The sequence below is a fragment of the Pipistrellus hanaki genome (genome assembly GCF_964339955.1).
Source record: "Pipistrellus hanaki genome assembly, chromosome: 3".
Classification (NCBI taxonomy): domain Eukaryota; kingdom Metazoa; phylum Chordata; class Mammalia; order Chiroptera; family Vespertilionidae; genus Pipistrellus; species Pipistrellus hanaki.
In genome coordinates, this window is record NC_140505.1 from 170,338,674 (window position 1) to 170,363,466 (window position 24,793).

The 24,793-nt window shown below is 46.2% G+C and overlaps 3 protein-coding genes across 3 annotated transcripts in view; 2 read left to right on the plus strand and 1 right to left on the minus strand.

The window, feature by feature from the left end:
• LPCAT3 (lysophosphatidylcholine acyltransferase 3) overlaps positions 1-12,764 on the plus strand; it is a 32,321-nt gene extending 19,557 nt beyond the window's left edge. Inside the window, exons 2-13 of the mRNA XM_084878016.1 lie at positions 5,543-5,650; positions 6,157-6,263; positions 6,791-6,884; positions 7,042-7,079; positions 7,499-7,677; positions 8,118-8,226; positions 8,912-8,998; positions 9,086-9,252; positions 9,863-10,010; positions 10,089-10,247; positions 12,032-12,160; positions 12,363-12,764. Of these exons, the coding sequence (XP_084734142.1) occupies positions 5,543-5,650; positions 6,157-6,263; positions 6,791-6,884; positions 7,042-7,079; positions 7,499-7,677; positions 8,118-8,226; positions 8,912-8,998; positions 9,086-9,252; positions 9,863-10,010; positions 10,089-10,247; positions 12,032-12,148 (1,313 nt within the window). The 3' untranslated portion in view covers positions 12,149-12,160; positions 12,363-12,764. The remainder of the gene's footprint in view (positions 1-5,542; positions 5,651-6,156; positions 6,264-6,790; positions 6,885-7,041; positions 7,080-7,498; positions 7,678-8,117; positions 8,227-8,911; positions 8,999-9,085; positions 9,253-9,862; positions 10,011-10,088; positions 10,248-12,031; positions 12,161-12,362) is intronic.
• A 237-nt stretch (positions 12,765-13,001) lies between these two features.
• EMG1 (EMG1 N1-specific pseudouridine methyltransferase) lies at positions 13,002-18,666 on the minus strand. The gene is made up of 6 exons (XM_084878072.1): positions 18,315-18,666; positions 14,462-14,563; positions 14,212-14,353; positions 13,812-13,870; positions 13,585-13,734; positions 13,002-13,278 (listed from the first exon to the last, which is right to left on the minus strand). Exons 1-6 carry the CDS (start codon positions 18,480-18,482, stop codon positions 13,165-13,167), a joined length of 735 nt encoding a protein of 244 aa, XP_084734198.1. The 5' UTR covers positions 18,483-18,666; the 3' UTR covers positions 13,002-13,164.
• A 201-nt stretch (positions 18,667-18,867) lies between these two features.
• On the plus strand, positions 18,868-24,098 carry PHB2 (prohibitin 2). The gene is made up of 9 exons (XM_084878043.1): positions 18,868-19,003; positions 19,122-19,206; positions 19,517-19,596; positions 20,870-21,054; positions 21,401-21,530; positions 21,631-21,734; positions 22,158-22,235; positions 22,823-22,908; positions 23,742-24,098. Exons 1-8 carry the CDS (start codon positions 18,877-18,879, stop codon positions 22,901-22,903), a joined length of 870 nt encoding a protein of 289 aa, XP_084734169.1. The 5' UTR covers positions 18,868-18,876; the 3' UTR covers positions 22,904-22,908; positions 23,742-24,098.
• Positions 24,099-24,793: the final 695 nt, after the last annotated feature.

Genomic DNA, 24,793 nt, shown 5'->3' on the forward strand with positions numbered 1-24,793 from the left:
ACCGGCTTGGCTCAATGGATAGAGCGTCGGCTTGGGGACTGAAGGGTCCCGGGTTCGATTCTGGTCAAGGGCATGTGCCTTGGTTGTGGGCATATCCCCGGTAGGGGGTGTGCAAGAGGTAGCTGATCGATGACTCTCTCTCATCGATGTTTCTAACTCTATCTCTCTCCCTTCCTCTCTGTACAAAAATCAATAAAATATATTATAAAAAAAAAAAAAAAGCAACAGAGACACTGTTTCTCAAAACCAATGAAAGAGAAACTTTCAAAGAAAATGAAAAGATTCTGGGTGTCAGGGCTCATACAAGAGGCCACTGGTGGATGTTTCTCTCACACATCCCTCTTTTTCTTCCTCCTCTAAAATAAATTTTTAAAAAATATCCTTGGGTGAGGATTAAAAAAAAAAAAAAAAGCACAGCAGGGAAGTTGAGGAAGCTGGGAAGAAGAAAAAGACTGTTGGACTTGGCATTGGAAGAAGGCAGATTAAGGCAAAATGTCCAAATGTCAGCAGTTCTCAAAGTGGAGCCCATGAACTCCTAGGGAGCCCTGCGAACCCTTTTATCTTTCCCTCTGTATTCCTCACTGCCATGCACTCACAAAAAAATAAAAATAAAAATTTAAAGCCAGTTTTACGTAAGAAGGTCCTGGATGAAGCAGTAAGTATCATGAATTGTATTAAATCTCAACCCTTCTTAAATAGTCTGAAGAAATGAGAAAAGTGCCGGAAGCACTTCTGCATACTGAAGTACAAGGCTGTCCGGAGGCAGAGTACTTGTGCAGTTGCTTGAGTTGCATGTTCAGTTAACAATTTTTTTCATGGAACAGCATTTTTACTTGGAAAAAAAATGACAAACTTAGACATGGATTATTTAGGCATGGGCATTTGGCAGATTTTTTTTTTTTTTTTTTTTTTTTTAAAACGTGAGCCTGTCACTTAAAGGAAAATAACAGACACTATTTGTCATGAATAATAAAACTCAAGCTTTCAGTTGAAAATTTTTAGAATTTTGGAAAACTTTTTTGTATCTGATATCGTGAGCTTGACAACTTCTCAATACATATAGATTCTTATGTTGAAGATCAATGGTGATATTAAAAAATGTGATTTTTTATACTGTATTTTAATGACATATTGTCAATATTTGGAAGATCTGCCTAATATAGTTAACCATTGTTTTCCAGATGACCAGTGCATGATATTACAAATACCATGCCTGGGTAAAAGATCCATTCAAAGCACATGAGAGACCACTGGATTTTAACATAAACAGAATATGAAAAGCTTATTGATATGGTTGCTGCACATTCCACAATTTGTCAAGTTTAGGTATAATACCAAAGAATATCCAAATTTATCTGGAAAATCTATTGATTCGCCTTCCAACTATATATCTGTATAAAGATTTTCTTCATATAGTTTTAACCAAAACAACAGATTAAATATAGAAGCACATTTGAGAATCCAGCTATCTTCTATTTAGAGAAAGGCCAGAAATTTGTACGATGCCATTCTCTGCATTCAATGATTTTGTTTTGGGGAAATATATTTGTTTTCACTGAAGGTATGATATTTAGCTCTGACCAGTGTGCCTCAGTTGGTTGAGTGTTGTCCAATGTACCAGGAGGTCACATATTCAATTCCTTATTAATATCTGTGTTTTTAGTGGGTTAATTAAAAATTTTTAATTTTTTCTTAGCTTATATCAATTCTTTGTACGGTATTTGAAGTGTTTTCCTTTTCTATAAAACTGGTACCAGAATCTGGTTAAGCCAGCATTTAACAGTCCTAAATCTGTATTCTCCCTGACACTTGCCAAAACACGCTCTACTTTCTTTTCACCAGAGTCTTATCCATCATTGACTAATCAAATGAGTTCATATCCTATTCCTACAGAACCCAGAAATAGCTCTACAGGATGAAAAGAAAAAGAACTTTAATTAAAAGTTCCTTAATTAAAAGACTTCAATTAAAACAGCTCATTTCTATTTCTTCAAATTAATAATTTCACAACAATTGTGCAGAGAATAAGGAGTTCCACTACTGACTAGGTTGTGACAGATCCTAGTCCCTGACTCCAACAGCACTCATGAGGGGATGACTAACTGGAGAACACGGCTAAATACGCTCTGTGTGCTAGACAGCCTGAACCCCTGAACAGAGCCAGGTTCCCTGTGTGCCAGCAGTCTGCTCTAGCACTGTAAACGCCCTAGGTGTTCTTGAAATGTTCCCATTCTAGTATGGGATCAGTGGTTTTGGGAGTAGGTTAAGTCATCATCCTACATTTGCTAATGAGTTCTGAAGGCCTTTCTTTAAATAAAAAGAAAAAAGTTATAGTACTGTCAAACAAGTTCTTTAAAACCTCCCAATCAGACTTACAAAACTAACCTCTGCCTGGACAGCGGTATTAAAGGAAAGAGCAACTCTCAGTCATCAAGCTCAGACTTTTATTCTCAGGACCTAGTAAGTACTGCTGCCTTGCACTAGGATTTTAGTAAGACAGTGCTTCTTCACCCTGGCTGCACACCAGATCACTCAGACCTACTGAAGCAGACTCTATGACGGGTGCTGAGGAGGTACTTCCATTGTCCTGTAAATATTTATCAGGTGACTGTGGCTACTGTACTAAGAATTGGCTCCCACAAGAAAGCATTAAGGCTCAGAAACACCTTGTGGGACAACACCCTCCAAAAAACCTCAGCACATCCCTAAAGGGGTGACTGGGCAGCCAGGTTACAAAGCCTGCTGAGCTGAGCAGCAGCCAAGAGCAAGGTTTGGTGCTCTCAAAATCAGCCCTGGTTGTCACAGCAACTCTCCCAGCACAGTTCTTTCTTCCCCTCTGCGGCCTCAATCCAGGCTTTGCTGTTCTCTGTTATGATCTTAATGTTTTTGGTAACCTTAATGGCCAGCTGCATTCTTTTGATTATTCTGCCAATTGTATCATCTTATCATAAGTTTAGTAGTGTACAATAATACTTCACCTGCCTGTGTTGAACTCAACAACCTCCACTTCTTCAAAATACACCTTGAGTGCCTTGAGTGGCCAGAACCAATGTTACCAGGCTGAGCACTAAGTCTTTAAGAAAAACACCCAAGACCTTTGCTCTTCTGTTTCTTTTTTACGCCTTTAAAACATACGATTTCTAAGGCCTGCAGAAAATTAAAAGTAGGAAAAACAACTATTCTTGGCAGCCACACTAAAAGCTCAATAAGTGACTACTGATCCCTGAATAGGAAGGAAAGGGGCAGAAAAGCCCTAAGAAATGGATACAAGAACTCGGAATGCAGGACAGTGTAGACCCTAACAGAATCGGAGCCACAATTTTACACACCTCAACAGGTTGTAAAGTGATCATGACTTTAGAGTAATTATGAACCAGATCACCAAGAAAGTGTTTAATTATATCACTTCAAGGGGGCAGAGTGATATGTGTTGCATTTTTTAATTTTAAACATTCCGAATGGTTCAGGGTTTTGGTGATTCCAAGTAGTTAAAGAGTTTTACTGCTTAAAGGGGTAAACTCTTAGCTATGCAGGATTTATTTATGAGTACTCTAAATAATTAATATATACCCTATTTATTGTTTCTACTCATTTATACCCCATTTTCTACAATGTTAGAAAGTCAAAGATTTAAGGCAGTCTGATCTTAATCTGTATATACTTTCTAGTACCTGGCTCTGGTTCTTAGCAATACTTGCTAATAACGTGGTGTTCTGTTCCTGCCAAATTTGATATGTGATATGTATGAAACTTAATGCTATTTCTTTGCTCATTCATCTGACTACGAAGGGGTCAAAGCTGTCTCCCTCTCCCTTGAGCTAGTAATCCTATATCACTTCACCTTGGCTAGCTAGAAAATAAACCATTGCATGTCACCTTGTCCCTCATTATGTGATCTACAAACAGAATACCTGGCATGTAGTAGATATTTAATAAACATTTGTTGAATGAGCCAGTAATCCACAGGGTATCTATAAAGTTAGCTATTTGCATGAAGCTAATAAATTGAAGTGTCTAGCCCATTATAACAGCAGTCAAAAAAAAAAACACAAAAGGGGGGAAAAACGTTTTTTTAATAAATAAAAGAGGAAAAAACAAGAGCAAATCCTGGGACCAGGAAGATTAAATGGCAGATACACTGTTAAAAACTTGATTACATAAGTACACAGGATATGATCATAAGTTTAAAAAAAACACACACAAAAATTATAGGGAAAGACTAGGACATATAAACGGATTATCCATTTACTGACTTAATAAATAATTGAGTACTTTCTTTGTATTTGACACTTCTTAGCATTGCAGAGTTATCCAAACTCACAACAATACTGCCAATGATAAGCTAACACTATGCAATGATAGGATAGGTAAAGTGTCCTAAAACACAGTAGGAATTCCAGTTCTTCACATGTGCACTGCCAACCACATCAGGGACCTCTTCACAGAGCACTAAATGAAAGTGTGTAGTAACAGCATGGAACGTGCTAATTTTAGTTAGGAATACCGAATGTTATGTTGACCCTCTTTTATTCAGTAAGCAACCTTTGGCCATGCGTAATCAGTTCATGGCCCATCAGGAAATCCACTATAGTTCAATTGTGGCCCCAAGACCATACTCTGAATGGCTGCTTTAGAAGACATTTTCCCATGATACTTAATGGATTTCTAACTCAGCATGTGAGGAGCATCCACACATATCCTATAACTGTTATTCAGCTGTAATGCAGTCAGCAATCTCAGTTTATTTCCTTGTGTTGGTTTATATTTATCCTCTTGATAATTTGCTGATAATACACTACTAGATTATCCTATATATCGCCGAAACTGGTTTGGCTCAGTGGTAGAGCGTCTGCGGACTGAAAGGTCCCAGGTTCGATTCCTGTCAGGGGCATGTACATTGGTTGCGGGCACATCCCTGGTGGGGGGTGTGCAAGAGGCAGCTGGTCAATGTTTCTCTCATCGACGTTTCTAGCTCTCTATCTCTCTCCCTTCCTCCTCTCTGTAAAATATCAATAAAATATATATTTTTTTAAATTTATCCTATATAATAAAAGGCAAATATACAAATTGTCCCCTTGGGCGGGAGTTCGATCAGAGTGGGTGGCCAACAGCCCGAGGCCCCAACCCCTCACGGGGCAGGCCCACCAGACCCCACCTGTGCATGAAATAGTTTACTGGGCCTATAGTAATAGATCATAAAGGCATAAAATAATGTTTATGGGCAGAGCGCAGTTGGATACCCTCAATTCCTTGTAACACTGAAGTAAAATGCAAAAGAAAATTCCTAGCACTACTTAATAGTCTATATGAGAAACCTAGCCTTAAGACCTGGTTTTATATTGCTTCTATATAAAACTATCTTCAGTTTTAAATGTTTATTCACAAAAACACTTTTGATTCTTAAGGATATTGTTATCTTCTCTGTTGACATCCACATAATGTGTATTTTTTCCTCTCTGGGCTGTGTTTCATGCCAGATAAACCTCCAAAACAAAATGGGAGAGCACCAGCCACAAATAACTCTCTTCTGATCTCCCCTCAGGTTACCCCTTGGCTTTGTTTTATCGGCATTACCTTTTCTACAAGGACAGCTACCTCATCCATCTCTTCCACACCTTCACAGGCCTCTCCATTGCTTATTTTAACTTTGGTGAGTAAACTGGGCTAACAGTGGGGTTGCAATTAGAGAGAATCTGGGAAGGAACAGATTCTCTCCTGGAGAGAATTCGATGGATAGGGAAGTTATAATCCTATGCTTGCAAAGAGAGGATTTGTATGGACAAGAAAATAGCTTAAGTTCTCCTAATATGGACAGCCCTCTCCCAGATAAAACATTTGAGAGTGGTTACCCTTGCCGGACCCCATCAACAGAGGGGCCAACGCTATATGCCTATAGTTATATGCCTATAACTAGATGACAAGCAGTCCCCTCAGGAGCAACCTGAAGTTCAAACATTCAGAAATACAGTAGCTGCCTGACAGTCCCTTCTATTTATAGTCCCTTCCTCCAGAACATGAAGTAATTTTGACAAAAATATCCTAATACCAAAATAGTTTTTTCTTTATGTATCACTTTGTGTTTGAAGTCTCAGGATGGGTAGGAATGAAACACACACATTTGCGCATGCGTTAAAAATTTGCTCTCTTCTGCACTAGGAAACCAGATGTACCACTCCCTGCTATGTGTCATCCTTCAGTTCCTCATTCTGCGACTAATGGGCCGCACTATAACTGCTGTTCTCACTACCTTTTGTTTCCAGATGGTAAGCATCTTTCCCTTGGCAGCTCAGGTCACAGCTGAGGATTGGGGAGAAGTCAAGAGACTGTGGTGTAGAAAAGCCAGTGAACTGGAAAACAATCCAATTTCTGATTGTTTTCTCCCAGTAACACTTACCACTATGACTTTATGTAAGTCACTTTACACAAGCCCCAGCTGTTTCATCTGCAGGTGGCAGTGGTAATACTTTTCCTGCCTCAAGGAAGAGGTGACAGCTAATCCTTTGCATAGGACTGTGATTAAGGTTCTGACCAGGATTGGCCCAGCTATCACGAGGGGAGTCAGGTAAAGGCAAGGCAGAAAATCAACTTAGAATGAGCTACAGAACCTAAGCATCTAAATTCTCAATTTGCCTCAATTTTGCTGAGAAACCTTGAAGCAAGTCTCTCCATTTATAGGAACTTCTTAGGCCTTGAAGAATCCAGGAGAAAGAAAAAATGAAATACAGTGGATTTCAGAGTAGAGAGAAAATAAACCATAGCAATAATAGAATAAATACTTCCTCTCTCCTAGGCCTACCTTCTTGCCGGATATTATTGGACAGCCACTGGCAACTATGATATCAAGTGGACAATGCCTCATTGTGTTCTGACCTTGAAACTGATTGGTAAGTGATGGGTTACTACCCTCCCCTTTACACGTAGGCTCCTCCCCATCTGACCATAAACTTACTGTGTTCGCCCCCACATTCCCCACTACCCTCAGTCCACAGGTCACACCCCCAGTGTCCTTTCCCTCTACCCACACCTTCTCTCTCTGCTCAGGTTTGGCTGTTGACTACTTTGATGGAGGGAAAGATAAGGTAAGCACAACTCCTCCACAGAGAGATTAAGGAAGTAAACCAGAGGGATGGAGAAAGGCTATTCTTACCAAAAGACTGACCCCAAATGCCAGGGGCAGAGCCTCACCTGAACCCCAGCCTGTGTGATCTCCGTTTCAGATAGCACTGAGCAAGGATCAACAAACCTAATTTGCGTGGATCCAGCTCTTGCACAAAGTCCAGAGATCAGTGCCAGCAGGGCATTTGGAAAGCAGCAGCAGTCAGCTTTTGCTTCACACACTCGCTTCCACAGGAAGCAACTACTTTTCTCCATATCATCCCCTCAGAGATGGCTATTTGAAGAACCAGTTCAGTGGGCCAAAAGGGTGGGGAACACACAAAGCGGCTCTTGCAGGTAGATTCAAGGCCATCCTGAACCATTCCTTCTCTTCTCTGCATAGAATTCCTTGTCCCCTGAGCAACAGAAATATGCCATACGAGGTATCCCTTCCCTGCTGGAAGTTGCTGGTTTCTCCTACTTCTATGGAGCCTTCTTGGTAGGCCCCCAATTCTCAATGAACCACTACATGAAGCTGGTGCACAGAAAGCTGACTGACAAGCCAGGGGAGATACCAAGCAGGTAAATGCCCCTCTTGGTCAAGACCTCTGTAGAGTGTCTCACTCACTATCAAGCCACTTCTGAAGTGACTTTACTGCGGACCAGCCCTAGCTGCATTCTCCAAATGGCCCTGGCTCCCCGGGCTCCTGCCACACAGGCCCTGGACTGTGATAACGGGCACTCTGTTCCTGCTCACTACAGGCGTGGGCCCTTTTCAGCCAGCCATTCTGACCCTGTGGCACAAACATAAACTTTACTTTTATGAAGCAGGATTTTGCCTGAACCAGTCATGTCCTCACCTCTAAAATTCATTTTCTCATTTTAAAAAATTGATTTTAATGTACTTAAGTATATTGGGCAGTGGAGCTACTCATCCCATCCCAGCTGGGCTAGCTCCCCTCTGAGACTTAAGGGCGGAAGGAGTGGCCTCTGCACACTGTGACCCCCACCTTTCCTTTCAGCACCATACCTGCTCTCAAGCGCCTGAGCCTGGGCCTCATCTACCTGGTGGGCTACGTTTTCCTCAGTCCCCACATCACAGAAACCTATCTTCTCACCGAAGACTATGAAGTGAGTGGCTACTAAAGCAGCGGCAGTATGACTGCATCCGAGATAGATGGGCAGGCAAGGATCCCTGTAGATAACCAAGTGGGAAACACCATCGACAAATGCATGTTGGTTTTGCTCTAGATCTGTGAGAGTTGGTGTCAATGCCAGCCAGGCCGGGACATGGTCATCAGCCAGCACTGAACGACCTTCGCGGGCACAGGGCTGTGCCAGGTGCACTTTTGGCACCCCTTATCTTCCCCAGGAGCAGCTCTTAGCTTGCTATATTACAGCCCAGCATAGCAGCTTGTGGTCCTCCAGCTTGTTTCTTCTCTTGATAGATTGGGGGCTTCTGGGGAATTCAAAATCCAAGGGAGGGGGAAGTGCTGGCTTTTGCTCCTGCCCTGAAAGGTTTGCAACCGTTCCCTACCCACTCTAGGTCGGTTGACTCCTTAAGTTAACATTGAGCATGAGTTCATAAAAGTCCTTTGGCACTCAGCGTCCCAAGTGCCTCAGAAGAAGAGAGAAAGACAATGCTGTTACTGCAACTCTCCAAGGGAAAGGAGGTGAATGGATATTCGCTGGGCTCCCTGCTCATCCTCTTAGCCAACTGTAGAGGCAGACTGTCAGATGGACATGAAGTAGTCACAAGAGTGGAAAAGAAGGGAAATTTGCCCAGCCTAATGCACATGTTCATTCTTCTCTCAAGAACCGCGTTTTCTGGTTCCGCTGCATGTACATGCTGGTCTGGGGCAAGTTTGTGCTGTACAAATACGTCACCTGTTGGCTGGTCACAGTAAGTAGAAAAGATGAAATAGGGCATAGACAGGCTGTGGGGGACGTGGGGAGAGTGGCAAGAACCCTGAGTTGGTCCTTCCCTCAGGAAGGAGTATGCATTTTGACGGGGCTGGGCTTCAATGACTTTGATGAAAATGGAAAGGCAAAGTGGGATGCCTGCGCTAACATGAAGGTGTGGCTCTTTGAAACAACCCCCCGTTTCACCGGCACCATCGCCTCTTTCAACATCAACACCAATGCCTGGGTGGCCCGGTAAGCAGGGGAGGGGAGGTCTGGACCTGAGCTTCTGCCTTCCACCACTTTCCCAGATTGGAGGGTAGAAATGGACTTGTCACTTCTGTCTTTTCCCACTTTGGGTAGAACTCCCAATCATTCTCACACATACCCTTACACACTTGTGTCTCCACTCCTACCCTCCAACATTTGTCATTATTTGAAAAATGCAAGCAAAAATGTCTTAAGTGCCTTGAGTCCTGGGTTTAACCCCAGTTCAGCCACTGGTTTTATGTTCTCCACAGTTCTGTTTATAAAGTCTTTGTCTGTTCACCCCATCACTAGAGGGTAAGCAGCACGAGAAGAAAACTGGTCTGCCCTGTTCACTGCAAGTCACCATCAGGCACTAGTCATTTAAGTAGTTTGCCAAAGTTCACCCAGCTAAGCCTCAGGTCTATTTTCTGTCTCCAAACTGAGTGGACTTCACATCTCGAAAGCTAATCAGGCAGTACTGCTTCCCTTGCCCCTGGTGGGCCAAGGTAGGAGCCTGCCACCACCACTGACCCCTCAGGAAGCTGAGAACCCGGAGGAGGATAGTGGGAGTGCAATAACTAGTCTGCAGCTCATCCTTACCCGTCTTTTTCTCTAGTTATTTCTTCAAACGACTCAAGTTCCTTGGAAATAAAGAACTCTCCCAGGGTCTCTCATTGCTATTCTTGGCCCTCTGGCATGGCCTGCACTCAGGATACCTGATCTGCTTCCAGATGGAGTTCCTCATTGTTATCGTGGAAAGGCAGGTAGGCCTTAAGGATGCTGGGTGAAAGGGGTCTGGGAGAAGAGGCAAGGTCCTGATTACCTCTTTCTCTCCTCCCCAGGCTGCCAGCCTAATACGAGACAGCCCAACCCTGAGCAAACTGGCTTCCATTACTGTCCTACAACCCTTCTTCTACTTGGTGCAGCAGACCATCCACTGGCTCTTCATGGGTTACTCAATGACTGCCTTCTGCCTCTTCACGTGGGACAAATGGTTTAAGGTAAGTTCCCTCCCATCATGCTTGCAAGGATGGGAGGGAACCACTGAAACCTCCGGTAGTAAGTGATATTATATACCACTAGTGGCCCAGTGCACAAAATTCGTACACATTAAAAGGGAATGAATTAGCGGCCAGGCCAGGAGCAGCAGCTGCCAGGCTGGGAGCGGCCAGGCCCGGAGCAGCCGGGTCTGGTGCGGCCAGGCCAGGAGCAATGGCTGCCAGGCTGGGAGCAGCCAGGCCCAGAGCAGCGGCTGTCAGGCTGGGAGCGGCCAGGCCCGGAGCGGCCGGGACCGGAGCAACCGGTCCCAGAGCAGCCGGGTCGGGTGTGGCCAGGCCTGTAGCAGCAACAGCCAAGTCCAGAGCAACTAGGTCGGGAGCGGCAGTGACCAGACCCGGAGCAGCTGGTTGTGGAACGAACCAGAGCAACAGAGGCCAGGCCCGGAGCAGCCAGGCCCGAAACAGCTCGCTCCTCGCCTGTACCTGCCCACGGCTGCCTCTCAGACATGGCTGGAAACTTTTGCGGGAACTTGAGGGTCTGCTGAATCAAGTGATGAAGGCTTAGATCTGGATGTGTTGAGTTAGTATAGCGCTGGGGTGTTGATCTGTAAGTGCCTTGGGTGGGGCCTGGATGAGGCTGGTTGACCTATTTGGAAATGTCTTCTGTGTGAAGTGTATCATTGGGCATGTGGAGGTATTATTGATATGAGATAATGCTAAGTAACAGATTTACTATCTGAAAAGGGATTTACTATCGGGGAAAGGGAGGGAGGAAGAGACTGAACATAAACTGTGCACCTATGGATGAGGACAATGGGGGATGGGGAGGGGGCGGAGGGTGGGGTGGGAACCTGGTGGAGGGGGGAAGAAATGAGGAACCTTTGTAATAATATGAACAATAAAGATTGATTTGAAAAAAAAAAAAAAAAAAAATAAGGAAAAAAAATAAATAAATAAAAAAAATAAAAATAAATAAATAGAACCAGAGGCATGGAAACATGGAACAGACTGATAAATCTCAGAGTGAAGGGGGCTGGAGGATGGGGAAGCTTACCTGTGTACTAGAGGCCCAGTGCACAGAATTCATGAAGATTAGGCCTGCCTTTCTTCCGGCCACCAGCAGGCACCGGGGACCTGGGCTTCCTTCCTGCCACTGGCAGGCACCAGGACCCGGCTTCCTCACAGCCCTTGCCTCATCCAGAAGGACAGAAGGACTTCTGATCTAATTAGCATAGTACACTTTTATTATTATAGATATGCATTACCCATGGACACAGATAATAGGGTATTGAAGGCCTGGGGTGTGGTGCAGGATCCGGGTCGTTAAGAGGGGGCATCTGTAATACTCTCAACAATATCTTTAAAAAATAAATAAAATTTTAAACAAGAAAAAAAAAAAAAAAATAATAATAAAAAAAAAAAATAAAAGGGAATGAATTAGAAGAAATACTTAAATATTGTTATTTACCCTTCTCTATAATAGAAGTGTCAGAGATGAAAGGAAATTAGTAAAATGTATATGAAAATCTCCCTCCTATCAGTCTGTGGCACGCCACGGAACCCAGAGTCAAGTCCCCGCCCACCCACATGTGACCCAGACCCAGCCGGCCCCACCCCCGTAAGCCCCACAGAGGCATGGGAGGGCCTCCCACCCCCCACAGCCTCAGATCCCCCAGCGCCAGGGCAGTGCGGCCCCTGCCTGAGTGTGTGATGACCGTTTGCATATTAGCTCTTTATTATATAGGATGCCCTCAGGCTAACTCAGTGACCTGTATCTCTCTCCACAGGTGTATAAATCTGTCTATTTCCTTGGCCACGTCTTCTTCCTGAGCCTATTATTCATACTGCCTTATCTTCACAAAGCAATAGTGCCAAGGAAAGAAAAGTTAAAGAGAATGGAATAGTCTATTTCCCTGGTAAGTTAATATCCAGGTTACAGGACAGAACTGGGGGTATGGGGAGTGGACAGTGTTGGAAATTTGGTGTGAAGCTCAAGATAGTCTGGCTTCTAGGAAACACAGTATTGGGCACTAATGTGCCAGGAAGAAGCTAGAAGGGCTGTAGACCAGGATCTAGAAGAAATAACTGACCAGCCTTCCCATCAAATTTCCTCTGCAGGTGGCCTACAGCAAGACTGGTGCAGAAATAACTTGTCTCCCTTTCTACACTCCGCTCCAGAGCAGAGAACACAGAAGCCAGGGAGTAGAAAGACATGGCACTCCCAGCTGTGCCTCTGCGGACAGCCAAGTCTTCATTTGGGCCAAAGGGGACACTCTCGTGGGAGGAGTAGAGGGGCCCATGTCTCCCCTCCGGACTCCCCCATGCACGTTGCCTTATCTCCCCCCTCTAACCAGGAATCTGTTCTGTTTTTCTTCTGCCAATTTACTATGATTATATATGTGCCGCCGCCACCACTCCCCCCATGGGGGGGTGAGGAGGGGCATAAGGCCCTGCCTGATCCACTTTTTCTACCTTGGAACTGTACCAGATAAAAATCACTTCTGTTTGTTCAATTTTTCACTGCTAGCATTCCTGGCTGCTTTCTTTCAGACAGTTCTCCGTGCTTGCCATTGCTGCAATAATCAGGGCTATCTCCTTGAGCGCACAGTAATCGCAGAAGTTGGAGCTAAAGCCAACCTGCAAAGCCCGGAACCAAGCTGCAAACTCTGTAACCTCGCACCTTTCCCTGAAGTCTGAGGAGAGCGAACAGTTTACACCTTCAGAGACTAAGTTTAGGAATCCCCAAATACAACCAGGTTTGCAAGAACAGTGTTTATAAGATAAACAAATAGCAAATGTACATTCAGCCTTGGCTTCCACTAACCCCAATCTTGGTTCAGGAAGGTCATCATCCAACAGGGAGTTAGAAGAGTCAAGGATGCAATGTCAACAGTCTCTGTTTCAGAGCAACGTCCTACTGTCAAATGACCCTCCATACTTCCTCAAAGGCTGTGGTAAGTTTTGCGCAGGTTAGAGCAGCAGAAAGGGGGTAGTTGCTGATGGACACCATCTTCTCCGTATACTCCACATTGAGCTGAGGAGAGAACAGTTCTGTCAACCAACTAACACTGTAATAGGTTCAGTCCTTTAGGGCAGGAAAATTGGGCTGAGCTCTTATTTCACTGTGTTAACATCAAATTTGTACGAAGGATGAAGACAGTCCTAGTTTTGACTATTACAAATATGCCAGCAGTCCTCAAAAGATATGTCCTGGGGCAGGTTAGGGAACCCACACTTCTCTTTCAGCTCTGTGATTACCCTCTATTTCCCAACTGATGAGGACAAGGATCATCAAAATGCTAAGCTATGAAGAGTCTTAAGAATTGAACCTAGACCTTACCTTGCCATGGGCAAAGGCCCCCACCACAAAAACAATAGGGTCGCTGCTAGGGACCAACTCTCGCACATCACTGACGACTGGGATGGAAAAAGAAGTGCCAATTTTCATACATCCAACTGGGAAGTGATCTGACACTGGATTTTTAATTACCTAAAGTAAGAGAGAAAAATGAGCCCCAGAAAGGTTCTCAGGACCCTACTTCCAACCAGTAGGTATCAGTACCTCACCTTCAAGAGCTTCTGGGGGCCATCAGCTGCTCGGACACTGAGTTTGTGTAAAAGCTGAACTAGGGCGAAAAGAAAAGTGTTCAGAACTCGGTGGAAACCACATTTCTGCCCTTATTCTAACCAGGAAAACACATGGTAAGATGAGCCTTATAACTATACTGTTCCCCTAACATGTTATGAGCAAGTAGTTGTATACTGTTCCCCTAACATGTTATGAGCAAGTAGTTGTCAAGCACATGGCTAGTTGTATACTGATAGGTTCGCTCTCCCTTCTTTACTCAGCCAGGAACCCATGTAGGCTTTACCCCTCCACATGGAAAGTAATGAGTCCTTGTTCTGGGATCAAGCATGTTCCCTCTTCCCTTCTTCACACCTAAAATTTAAGTCCTAAAAATCTCACCCATGAGGCCACAAAAGCGGTCAAAGGTTCTGGGAATTCGAGTCTGGGGGTTCACTTCAATCAGCACATTCTTCTGTGTATGGATATAAACCTGCAGCAAGCCAGCTCGGTTCAGGGGACTGTCCATCAGCATCAGTAAACTCTGAGGGAGGCAAACACCGAGGCACAGTCAAGACTGCAGAGAAGCAGCACACAGCTGTCTCACCTTCCACACAAAGGCTCCAGGGGTGAGCTCTGTCCCTGGAGTTACCTGGTGAGCTATGTCTGGTCTCACTTCCCCCGGGTCCCGTCCATTCTTCAACAGCATAGACTTGTGCTTGTCACAGTTTAGCAGTTCATAGGTCTTCCCTGCCTGAAGAGGGAACGTGACAGGACGTAAGCTGTTTTTACTTAGCCCAGTGATTCAAAGTGTGCTCCCCAAACCAGCAGCAGCAGCAGCACCTGGAAACGTGTTACTCTAGTCAAAGTCTCACATTCATCCTAGATTTCCTAAACCAGAATCTATGGGGTGGGGCCCAGCAGGTCTTCAGGGGTTCACTGTGTGGCCACATTTATCCTCCCCTCCTTCCCTTCACTCCTCTCTGTAAAGGGAAAAGGGAAGAAGGCACAACCTGTGATTTCAGATTATTTAAGCTGGATTTAATTTAAAAACCTGTGGATATTAGGCAAAGCTGGTGAGGGATTCTGGAACCAGGTGGAGTAAGGTTAATGAAAAAGGTTGAAAGCTTATCACAATAGTACCAATTGTGATAAACTGGGCAAAATATATATGGTCATTACCCTGTTTGCTTATAGCAACCATACACTAAGAAGAGCTGCACATCTAAACTAGAAGTGTGAAAATTCTAATGATGAAGGAGAAATATTTCTGTCAAAAAGTAAAACAAAATAAGAGGTTTTAAGATGGGTGAGCAAAGGTAAATGAAAAAAAAAATTATGCTGAACAAGTGGAAACTGAAACACTGAAGAGTAGTGATTACATATGAAACTGCTTTGTAAACTGCAGAATCCTCCAGTATCCATCAGGAAGAAATAAATCCTGGAATAATAGGAGTGAGAATGACTGAGGAATATTGTATACTAGAAAATATACCAAGTAGGAGTTCGATAATAAAGATCTGTCTGGATCCATCTGTAGCAGCAAGAAGAAATTGTAAATTGCAATTGGAGTCCTAAGGAGCATTAAGATAAAAAACATACCATTAAGTACAAATAGAGGTTCTGAAAGGCTAAGCTTTTATGTATCAATAGAACATTTGTATGTCTGATAACATCTTAAGATATACAATCCCAAAAAGTGTGGGAAGAGGCACATGAACTTTGAAATTAAATAACTGAAATAATGTCACAAAGTAAGCACAGAGAAAGAACAAAGGCCAGAAACTGAGACCCTGGGATTCTTATTTATAGAAGAAAACCTCTTGAATAAAAGAATCTAGTTTTAACCCATTAGTAAGTTATAAGGAGGGTTCTTAATGAAATAGGATAGAAAATATCAGAGTACTTCAAATGTAATACTGGTGATGGTTTATGAAACTTTTGATTTTTAATTTGTGGAATGTGATTAAGCTTGAAAAACAATAATTAGAATAATCAGAATAAATACCATGTGTATTCACTTTCTATAATAGATATTGGAGATATAAGGATTTTTTTTTTTCATATATTTTATTGATCTTTTACACAGAGGAGAGGAAAGGAATAGAATTAAAAACATAGATGGGAGAGAAACATTGATCAGTTGCCTCCTGCACACCTTCTACCGGGGATGTGCCTGCAACCAAGGTACATGCCCTTGACCTTAATCGAACCTGGGACTCTTCAGTCCACAGGCCAACACTCTATCCACTGAGCCAAACCGGTTAGGGTGATATAAGAATTTTTAAAACCTTCTCTGCTCTCAGAGAGAGCCTTCTAGTAGAAGAGACAAATAGTTAATGGCTACATTAATATTTAACTCAAATTGGGATAAACATTATGAAGGAAAGGCAAATGGTTTATTAAAGGATCTAATATAATCAAGAGCTACTATGCTAATTAGACCGAGCAGCAGAACGACTGTCCGGACAACCTTCCAGACAAAGCTGGGCCTGCAAGGGCCAAGCCCATCGCACGAATTTCGTGCATCGGGCCTATAGTTATAACAGAAGAACCTGACTTATAACAGGGAGTCATTTCTATGAGGAAGTAACATTTAACATATTAATTTAAGAATGAACAGCATAGCCGAAACTGGTCTTGCTCAGTGGATAGAGCGTCGGCCTGCGGACTGAAGGGTCCCGGGTTCGATTCCAGTCAAGGGCATGTACCTTGGTGGCTGGCACATCCCCAGTGGGAGGTGTGCAGGAGGCAGTTGCTGATTGATGTTTCTAACTCCTCTATTCTTCTCCCTTCCTCTCTGTAAAAAAAAATCAATAAAATATATATTTAAAAAAAAAAAAAGAATGAACAGTATAGTAGGATCAATAATTGTTAAGTGAATGAACATTAGGAAGGAATTAATGAAGCAAAGAGCTGAGTAGAAGGAGCTTCCATTTAGAGAACCTTAAACACAACATCTTTAAGGTACGGGAGAACTGCATGCCTTCAGAGAGCTTAAAGTAGGCCGGTGAGATTGACATATAAAGAATAAATGCAGAGAGCAGGCCCAGAAGAGGCTGGCAGAAGCAAGAGTTACCAGAATAAGGAAGGCACGAGGTAACAGCACCGAAAATTTCAACCAACTATGAATTCTGTCACCCTTGGAGAACCATTAATGACAACCTAAATTCTTCCAGAGCATACTATAGGAATTTTAATTTGGCCATGACCTTTACAACTACTTAATTGGTAACTCGGAATCAGTAACAATAATAACTAATTCTAAGTGAAAGACACTATTATAAACCCCTAATACCGGTACATATTAACTCCTTTAATCTTCCCAATAACCCAGCAAGGTAGGAACTACTATCATCCCCAAGGGACACAGGAAGAAATGGAGTGGTTAAGTGACATTCAGAATTAATAGTCTGGAAAGATAGTAGGCAATTAAGAGGAATAAATTTAAGAACCTATTTAGGTTAGAAATAGTAGTTACAGAAGAAGAAATTCCCATTTTAATAAGTTGGGGGAGGAGGGTAAATTGCAAACCTAATTAAGTGCCATAGTGGTTGAGGAACATGAAAAAGAATCACACCATAGATTACTATAGCCAAAATCGGTTTGGCTCAGTGGATCGAGCGCCGACCAGAGGACTGAGGGGTCCCGGGTTCAATTCCGGTCAAGGGACTGTACCTTGGTTGCAGGCACATCCCCAGTAGGGGGTGTGCAAGAGGCAGCTGATCGATGATTCTTTCATTGATGTTTCTAACTCTCTATCCCTCTCTCTTCCTCTCTGTAAAAAAATCAATAAAATATATATTTTTTTAAAGATTACTATGGAAACCTGGTACTTTTAAAGCACTCTCATTGTATCCTCCCTGTAAAGTATTAACCGAGGACAAATCTTCCTCAACATCACACACTTACAAAGTATAAGAATCAAGATTAAAGTCCAGGTCTGACTTCCAAATCAGTGCTACTTCTTCTGGGCCTACTCATTGGACAAATTTAGCTCTAAACGGTGAGAGAAACAAGCAAGTCAGAGGGAATAAGAACACGAGCAATTGTAAGGCATAGAATTCCTGCGTTATTCCGAAAAAAAGAGCCGAAGGATAGGTAAAAAGTGTTTCGAAGTGGGTAGTAATACAAAGGAGCGTGACAGTCAACACCTTTTATAAAACACGAAGTCCCTACGAATTAAAAGTATGGGCCGGCTAAGCTTACAGTACCACCTTTGGAAACTCCCCCTCCTTTTAGGTGAGTTTACACCGCAGAATGAATCCCGGTAAATCAATTGGATGCAAAGATGCGACGGCTGGATTGGGGTTCCATAAGGGAAGAAAACGAGTACAGCCAATCCCGGGGCGTTAAACCAAAAGACAGTCAGCTAGGCCACTCTTCCCCCAAAAGCCTATTACACCTTTCTCCGCTTTCTCTATCTACGTGAAGCCCCTCGCCCTCATCCCCTGGGCTCCCATCCTATCGCTATGCTAGCTCCCCACGTTCTTGGCCCACATTACCTTGACTGTCTCCAGACTGGCCCCTTCCAGCACCACTATCAGCCTGCGGCCTCCCATCCTGCTTCCTGCCCCAAGCCGGGGCCGCTTGGGCGCCACAACCTCCCAGTCCTGGTCCTGGTCTCCATCGCGGCGCTCACGAGGCTGGAACCCGCCGCTGGGTGCAGCCATCTTGCAACCCGGCCGGAAGTTGTGTTACTATCCCCTTGCTCTTCCCGAATCGCAAACTTCCTTCCGGCTACCATTTTAAAAGCAGGCGCTTGGAAATGGCGATGGCCTGCGGCCTGGCACGACCGGAGTCTCCCCGGGAGGGCGGGGTTTCCGGGAGAGGGCGGGACTTCCTGATGCGCACTTCCTGTGCGCCAGATTCGGGGCCCGTCCCCCACGGTAGGCGAGAGGGGGCGGGGGGAGGGTTTAGAAGAAAGCGCACTTCCGGTGCCCTTTCTCCTGCAAGCACCTGGGCCACGGACCCTCGTGCGAAGCGTGCGGTTTCTAAGCTGGAGTGGGGTGGAGGCGGGCCGGCACCCACTCCTGACCTTCGGGGCCGCCGGTCTCGGGATCGGACATGGCCCAGAACTTGAAGGACTTGGCGGGGCGGCTGCCCTCGGGGCCCCGTGGCATGGGCACGGCGTTGAAGCTGTTGCTCGGGGCCGGCGCCGTGGCTTACGGGGTCCGCGAGTCCGTGTTCACTGGTGAGCCGCCTCCGCCCGCCCCCCGGACTCCTCCCCTCCCAGACCCTCCCTGCCTCGGCCCCTCGCCCCACCGGCGGCCAGCACGTACCCGGCCTGATCCCCACCCCTCTCCCCACAGTGGAAGGCGGGCAGAGAGCCATCTTCTTTAATCGGATCGGTGGCGTGCAACAGGACACCATTCTCGCCGAGGGCCTCCACTTCAGGTAATGGCGAGCAGAGCGGATTGACCCTGACCCTTCACCCTTGAGCGCCAACCCACCGGTGGCTGCAGTGAAGACTTGCAACAGGATTCAGCTGTACTCTTTTCCTCTCCTGACTCCATTCCCCAGAAAGTGGATGCTTCCCGTAACTGCAGCAGCACATAAGTTTGTTCTCCGAAGGAGGAGGAGAAGTCCTCCCAGCCTGTGGTCATTAAGTAGAGGAGCAGGCCAAGAGACACGTGGTGAGGGAGAACTAGGCAAAACTAGTGGCACTGCAGTCTCCTGATAACGCTCTCTGTTTCCTCTCCTCCAGGATCCCCTGGTTCCAATATCCCATCATCTATGACATTCGGGCCAGGCCACGAAAAATCTCCTCCCCCACAGGCTCTAAAGGTAGGTTTGGACACTGGGAAGCCTGGCAAGAGCCCCGAAGGGAAGATGGTGGTGTCACAGCTCCTAGGCCTCGGTTTGCCACAGCTGGAATGAAAGTGCCTGCTTCTGGGGTTAAAGCAGTACATTCTGGACACGCTGTGTGTTTGCACTTTTTAATTCACTGTTCCTACCCCCTAACCTAAATTCAGTGAGAGCACTGTCTGTCCTTCTTCTCTCCTAGACGAAAGCCTTGTTTTAAAGCTTTTTTGTTGTTCTTTTAGCTGGTTGACTTAATGGTATCCACTGGTATGCCCTGGCCTGGGGAAGCTTGGTCCCACTCTTCACTGGTTCCTCCTAGACATCCCTAGAAGCTGTGCCTTTGGGATTTCCCAGACCCATGGTTGGCAAACTGTGGCTCTCGAGCCACAGGCAGCTCTTGGGCCCCTTGAGTGTGACTCTTCCACAAAATACCAAGACCTGGGCGAGTGTATTTTGAAGAAGTGGCGTTAGAAGAAGTTTAAGTTTTAAAAATTTGGCTCTCGGAAATTTCAATGGTTGTACTGTTGATATTTGGCTCTGTTGAGTAATGAGTTTGCTGACCACTGCCCCAAGCCCCTCGTCACACACACATACATATACACACACACACACACACACACACACACACACACACACAGGCATATTCACATTGAGGCAAGTAGCTCATATGTAATAAACTTTTTTGTACTGTTTTTAGTGCTGGTCACTTAGCATTCATTCCCTAAACCACATGTGTCAAACACACGGCCCGCGGGCCAAATCCAGCCCGCCAGGCCTTGCAATGTGGCCCGCACCGCACTGTCATCACTGCACTCCGCTGTCAGTTTATGACATTGTCAGTTTATGACTGTTCAGTAAACCATTCGGCCCGTGATTTAGGCTGGATTTTAGATTTTGGCCCCTTCTCTGATTGAGTTCGACACCCCTACCCTAAACCCTAGGTCCTGGGAATAAAGGATTCATAAAACACAGTCCTCATCCTTAAGCCCTGATGGTCTAGTAGAGAAGACAGGTGATTATTGTAGAGCCTACTGGAGAGGTTGCCTTTTTTAGTGGAGAGGTCGTGGATAGAAGACCTAACATCCTTGTTACAAAGGATGCACTTGGCCTGGGCCAAGTCACATCTTGTTGGCCTGGTTCCTCTCCCTGCAGCTCCGGAGCTGCAGGCTGCACGGTATTACATGGAGGAGACACTGTTTGGGGAAGGGTGCTCGGCTAAGGGGCCTTGACCAGGCACTGCTGACCTCACTCTTAGACCTGCAGATGGTGAACATCTCCCTGCGAGTGCTGTCTCGACCTAATGCCCTGGAGCTTCCCAGCATGTATCAGCGCCTCGGGCTAGACTACGAGGAGCGAGTGTTGCCGTCCATCGTCAACGAGGTTCTCAAGAGCGTGGTGGCCAAGTTCAACGCCTCACAGCTGATCACCCAGCGGGCCCAGGTTGGACCCAGCCCCCATCACCATCTGCACGGTGTCAGCATTTTCCTCCTAGACCCAGAGCACCAGGCGTGAGGGTCACCAGTGTCCTAGACATATTAGGAAAGGCGGGTTATTAGAACAAGGTTGGGACCCCAGGCCCATTTCTACTTAAAAGCGGCACTCATGGCCCCTGTGGGAAACAGGGAGAGCCAAGACTGGAACTCAGTAGGTACTAAGAAAGAGTTGGTGAGTCTTCTGCCTTTCTCAGAAGATCTGATATGCAGATGGTCACAGCAACCCCCCTTCCTTTCAGTTCTCCAGTCCCCTCGAAAGACCTTTCCCTTCCCCTCCTCACCCCGACCCCCAGGTGTCCCTGCTGATCCGAAGGGAGTTGACAGAGAGGGCCAAGGACTTCAGCCTCATCCTGGATGATGTAGCCATCACGGAGCTAAGCTTTAGCCGAGAGTACACAGCTGCTGTAGAAGCCAAGCAAGTGGGTGAGTTACCAGGGGAGTGAGTCAAGGGTTTATGAGCGTGCAGAAGGGGGGGGGGGGTGGTTCTGACACTCACACCTGTGACCTCTGACTCCCACCACAGCGCAGCAGGAGGCCCAGCGGGCCCAGTTCTTGGTGGAAAAGGCAAAGCAGGAACAGCGGCAGAAGATCGTGCAGGCCGAGGGTGAAGCTGAGGCCGCTAAGATGATATCCTTCTGCCGGAGAGATCTCGGCTCACCCCTGAGGCACACTGCTTTCCCGTCCTCCCCTGTCCTCCCTCAGGGGCTGGCTGATGAAACTAAGGCGAATGCGATTCCGTGCTCTCTGGGGCGGGGTGGAGGTTTCAAATGGGATCTGAAATCTTAGTGGGGTACCTGAGCTTGGCTCCTCACTGTAAAGCAGATCAATAGCACTGCTGGCCTTGCCTCCATTTCTGCAGCTGCCTCTAGTTCCTGGCAGCTGCCCACGGGGGGGCCCACAGGTGAGGACCAAAGTAAGACGGGGCACGAGCCACCTGAGCGCAACCTTGGATCTGACAGCCCAGAGGGGGGCTGGACTGACGGGAGGAGTGGGGTGGGGCCAGAGAATGAGACCTGGCCTTGTATGAACCCTTAACCCCTCCCTGCTCACCTTGGAGAAGCACTGGGCAAGAACCCAGGCTACATCAAGCTACGGAAGATCCGGGCGGCCCAGAACATCTCCAAGACGGTGAGTGTAAGAGCCTCGTATCCCTCGGGGCTTCCTGGAGACACTGAAGTGTGGTAGTTAGAACGTGCTCGTTCAGGTTTCTACTCAAACTGTCCCATCGTCGAAAACAATTTCTCCAGCCCTGGCCAGTTCTGCTCAAGTGTTTGGAGCGGCAGCCTGTGCACCAAAGGGTCGCCATGTGCCTCGGTTCCCGGTCAAGGGCATGTACCTCATTTGCAGGTTCTCCAACCGCATTAGGGGCACCTGCAGGCAGGAGGCAACCAATCCATGTATCTCTCACATCAGTTTCTCTCTCCTACCCCCGCCCCTTTCCACTCTCTCTGGAAATCAATGGGGAAAGTATCCTTGGATGAGGATTAAAACAGTTCCTCTGGGTCCCTTGACCTTCTGCTCAGGCCTCTATTAGGATACTAGCATAATCACAGTTGCTTGCTGCTCTGGGTCTGTGTGAGAACAGAAACCACGTCTTTGTCATCGTTGCATCCCTGTTCCTAACCCACATGTGTCCGTCAGTGGTTATTGAAGGCAAGGGTAGGAATTGAGGCCTTTGCTTAATACAAGCGTCTGTCCTGTTTCCTGCCCGGTAGATCGCCACATCACAGAATCGGATCTATCTCACTGCTGACAACCTTGTGCTGAACCTGCAGGATGAAAGTTTCACCCGGTGAGAGATGTGTCCTGCACAGTGGGTGTCACAGAGAACATGGGGTCTGAGTCTAGTCTCTTGGGCTCTGGGGCCTGTTACTAGCTTAGTCGTGTGACCTTTGAAAGACACCATTCCTCTGAACCAGAAGATAGAAAGTGTTGGTGACTTGAATCTCATATGATTGATTTTATTATGAGAATAGGATTATTCATTGGAAAGCATTTTCGCCCTGGCCGGTGTGGCTCAGTTGGAGCTTTGTCCCGTATACCAAAAGGTGGCAGGTTTGATCCCTGGTCAGGGTACATGTGGGAGGTAGCTGGTTGATGTTCCTCTCCTTTCCTCTCAAATCATTTTTTTAAAGGCGCTTTAATTGTAAAGTTTTGACTACTGACAAGTGGTGGAAGATGGTATTTAGCATTCTTAGTCAGGACCCCTAAAATTGCTGCTCTGGGGCATAGGAGGGTATTAGGAGAGGAGAGGTGAGAGATGGCAGTGCCGAGAGGACTAGTCTTCCTTTCCGGAGCCTGGGGTCCCTGGCTTCCAGCCCTTTTTCTCTAGGGAGCACAGGAGGGTTTAGCGCTAGGTGAGGCCTGAACTGAAAATCACCTCTGCATTTTTCTTCTCTTTCTGTGTTTCCTGTTCATCTGGTGACCTGGTGTCCACAGGGGAAGGTAAGTTGATGATGCATCCTTGTTTCCATTGGGTCTTGCAGCTCATCTAGTACCTGCTTTCTCCCTACTACCTATCCTTTCTCACACCCCTTAATCAGGAAGGAGGGTGGTTCCTGTGACCTTGAAGGGAGAGGTCATGGTGCTGTTCCTGTCACGTTTATGTCCCCTTCATCCATCTCCTTTCCACAGTGACAGCCTCCTCAAGACTAAGAAATGAGTCTGCTGACCAAGAACTCCACTCCCAGAGAAGTGGATCTGTCTCTGCCCTGGTGTTTGAGGAGCCAACTTGGGGTCCAGCACACACACCCCGCCCCTGCCCCTGGTATCATGTGATGGTCCCTTCCGAATCTGTCCTCCCAGCCCTTCTCAGATGAAGACTGGCCCATTGTCAGGGGAATGGCTTTCCTCCTCCCTGTGTTGGCAGGGGCTGTGGGGACAGTGTGTGATTTCTCAGTGATTCCTGCAGTGTTGGCTCCTCTCTCAAGGTTGGGAGGCAATAACCACCATCCCAGGAATTCTCAATAAATTTTTATTACTTAAGCAGAAGTCAAGGCTCCATGTGCCTCACTGGGCTGGGGAGGAGGGAGTAAGCCTGCGCATTCATTCTCACATAACACTCCCGAGTCTTTCTTTGTCTTAGCCGGCAGGGGGCGCACAGGCTCTGGTCAGGGCAGTTCAGGACTAGCAGGCCTGGGCCCTGCTCACCCTGGAAGTCCCAGAGTCAGAAAGTAGGACCCAAGCTGGAAACCAGGCCCAGCTGCACTTCCTTACACCCGCCCTCCCCCATTTCTACCACATCACCCCGTTTATTTACCAACATCTACATTTTTTTTTAAACGAGCAGCTGTGGCTTTGCTGAGCTAGACCAAAAATATGATGATCCCAACAAGAGCTGCTTCCTTGGTAACAGGGTTCCGTGCAACTGTAGGGGAGACCACTCGTGCCTATCAGGGGCTTATATCCTCAAAGGCCCCATGGGCCCAGCTGGTTTTGCTCAGTGGATAGAGCATAGGCCTGCAGACTGAGGATCCAGGGTTCGATTCTGGTCAAAGGCACATACCTGGGTTGCAGGCTTCTGTCTGGACACGTGCATGAGGCAACCAATCGACGTGTTTCTCTCACAGCGATATTTCTGTCTCCCTCTCCCACTCTAAAAATCGATGGAAAAATATCCTCAGGTGAGGATAAGAAAAAACGGCCCCCTGGGTCGTGTTTCCTGCTGTGAGCTACTCCCCGCCGAT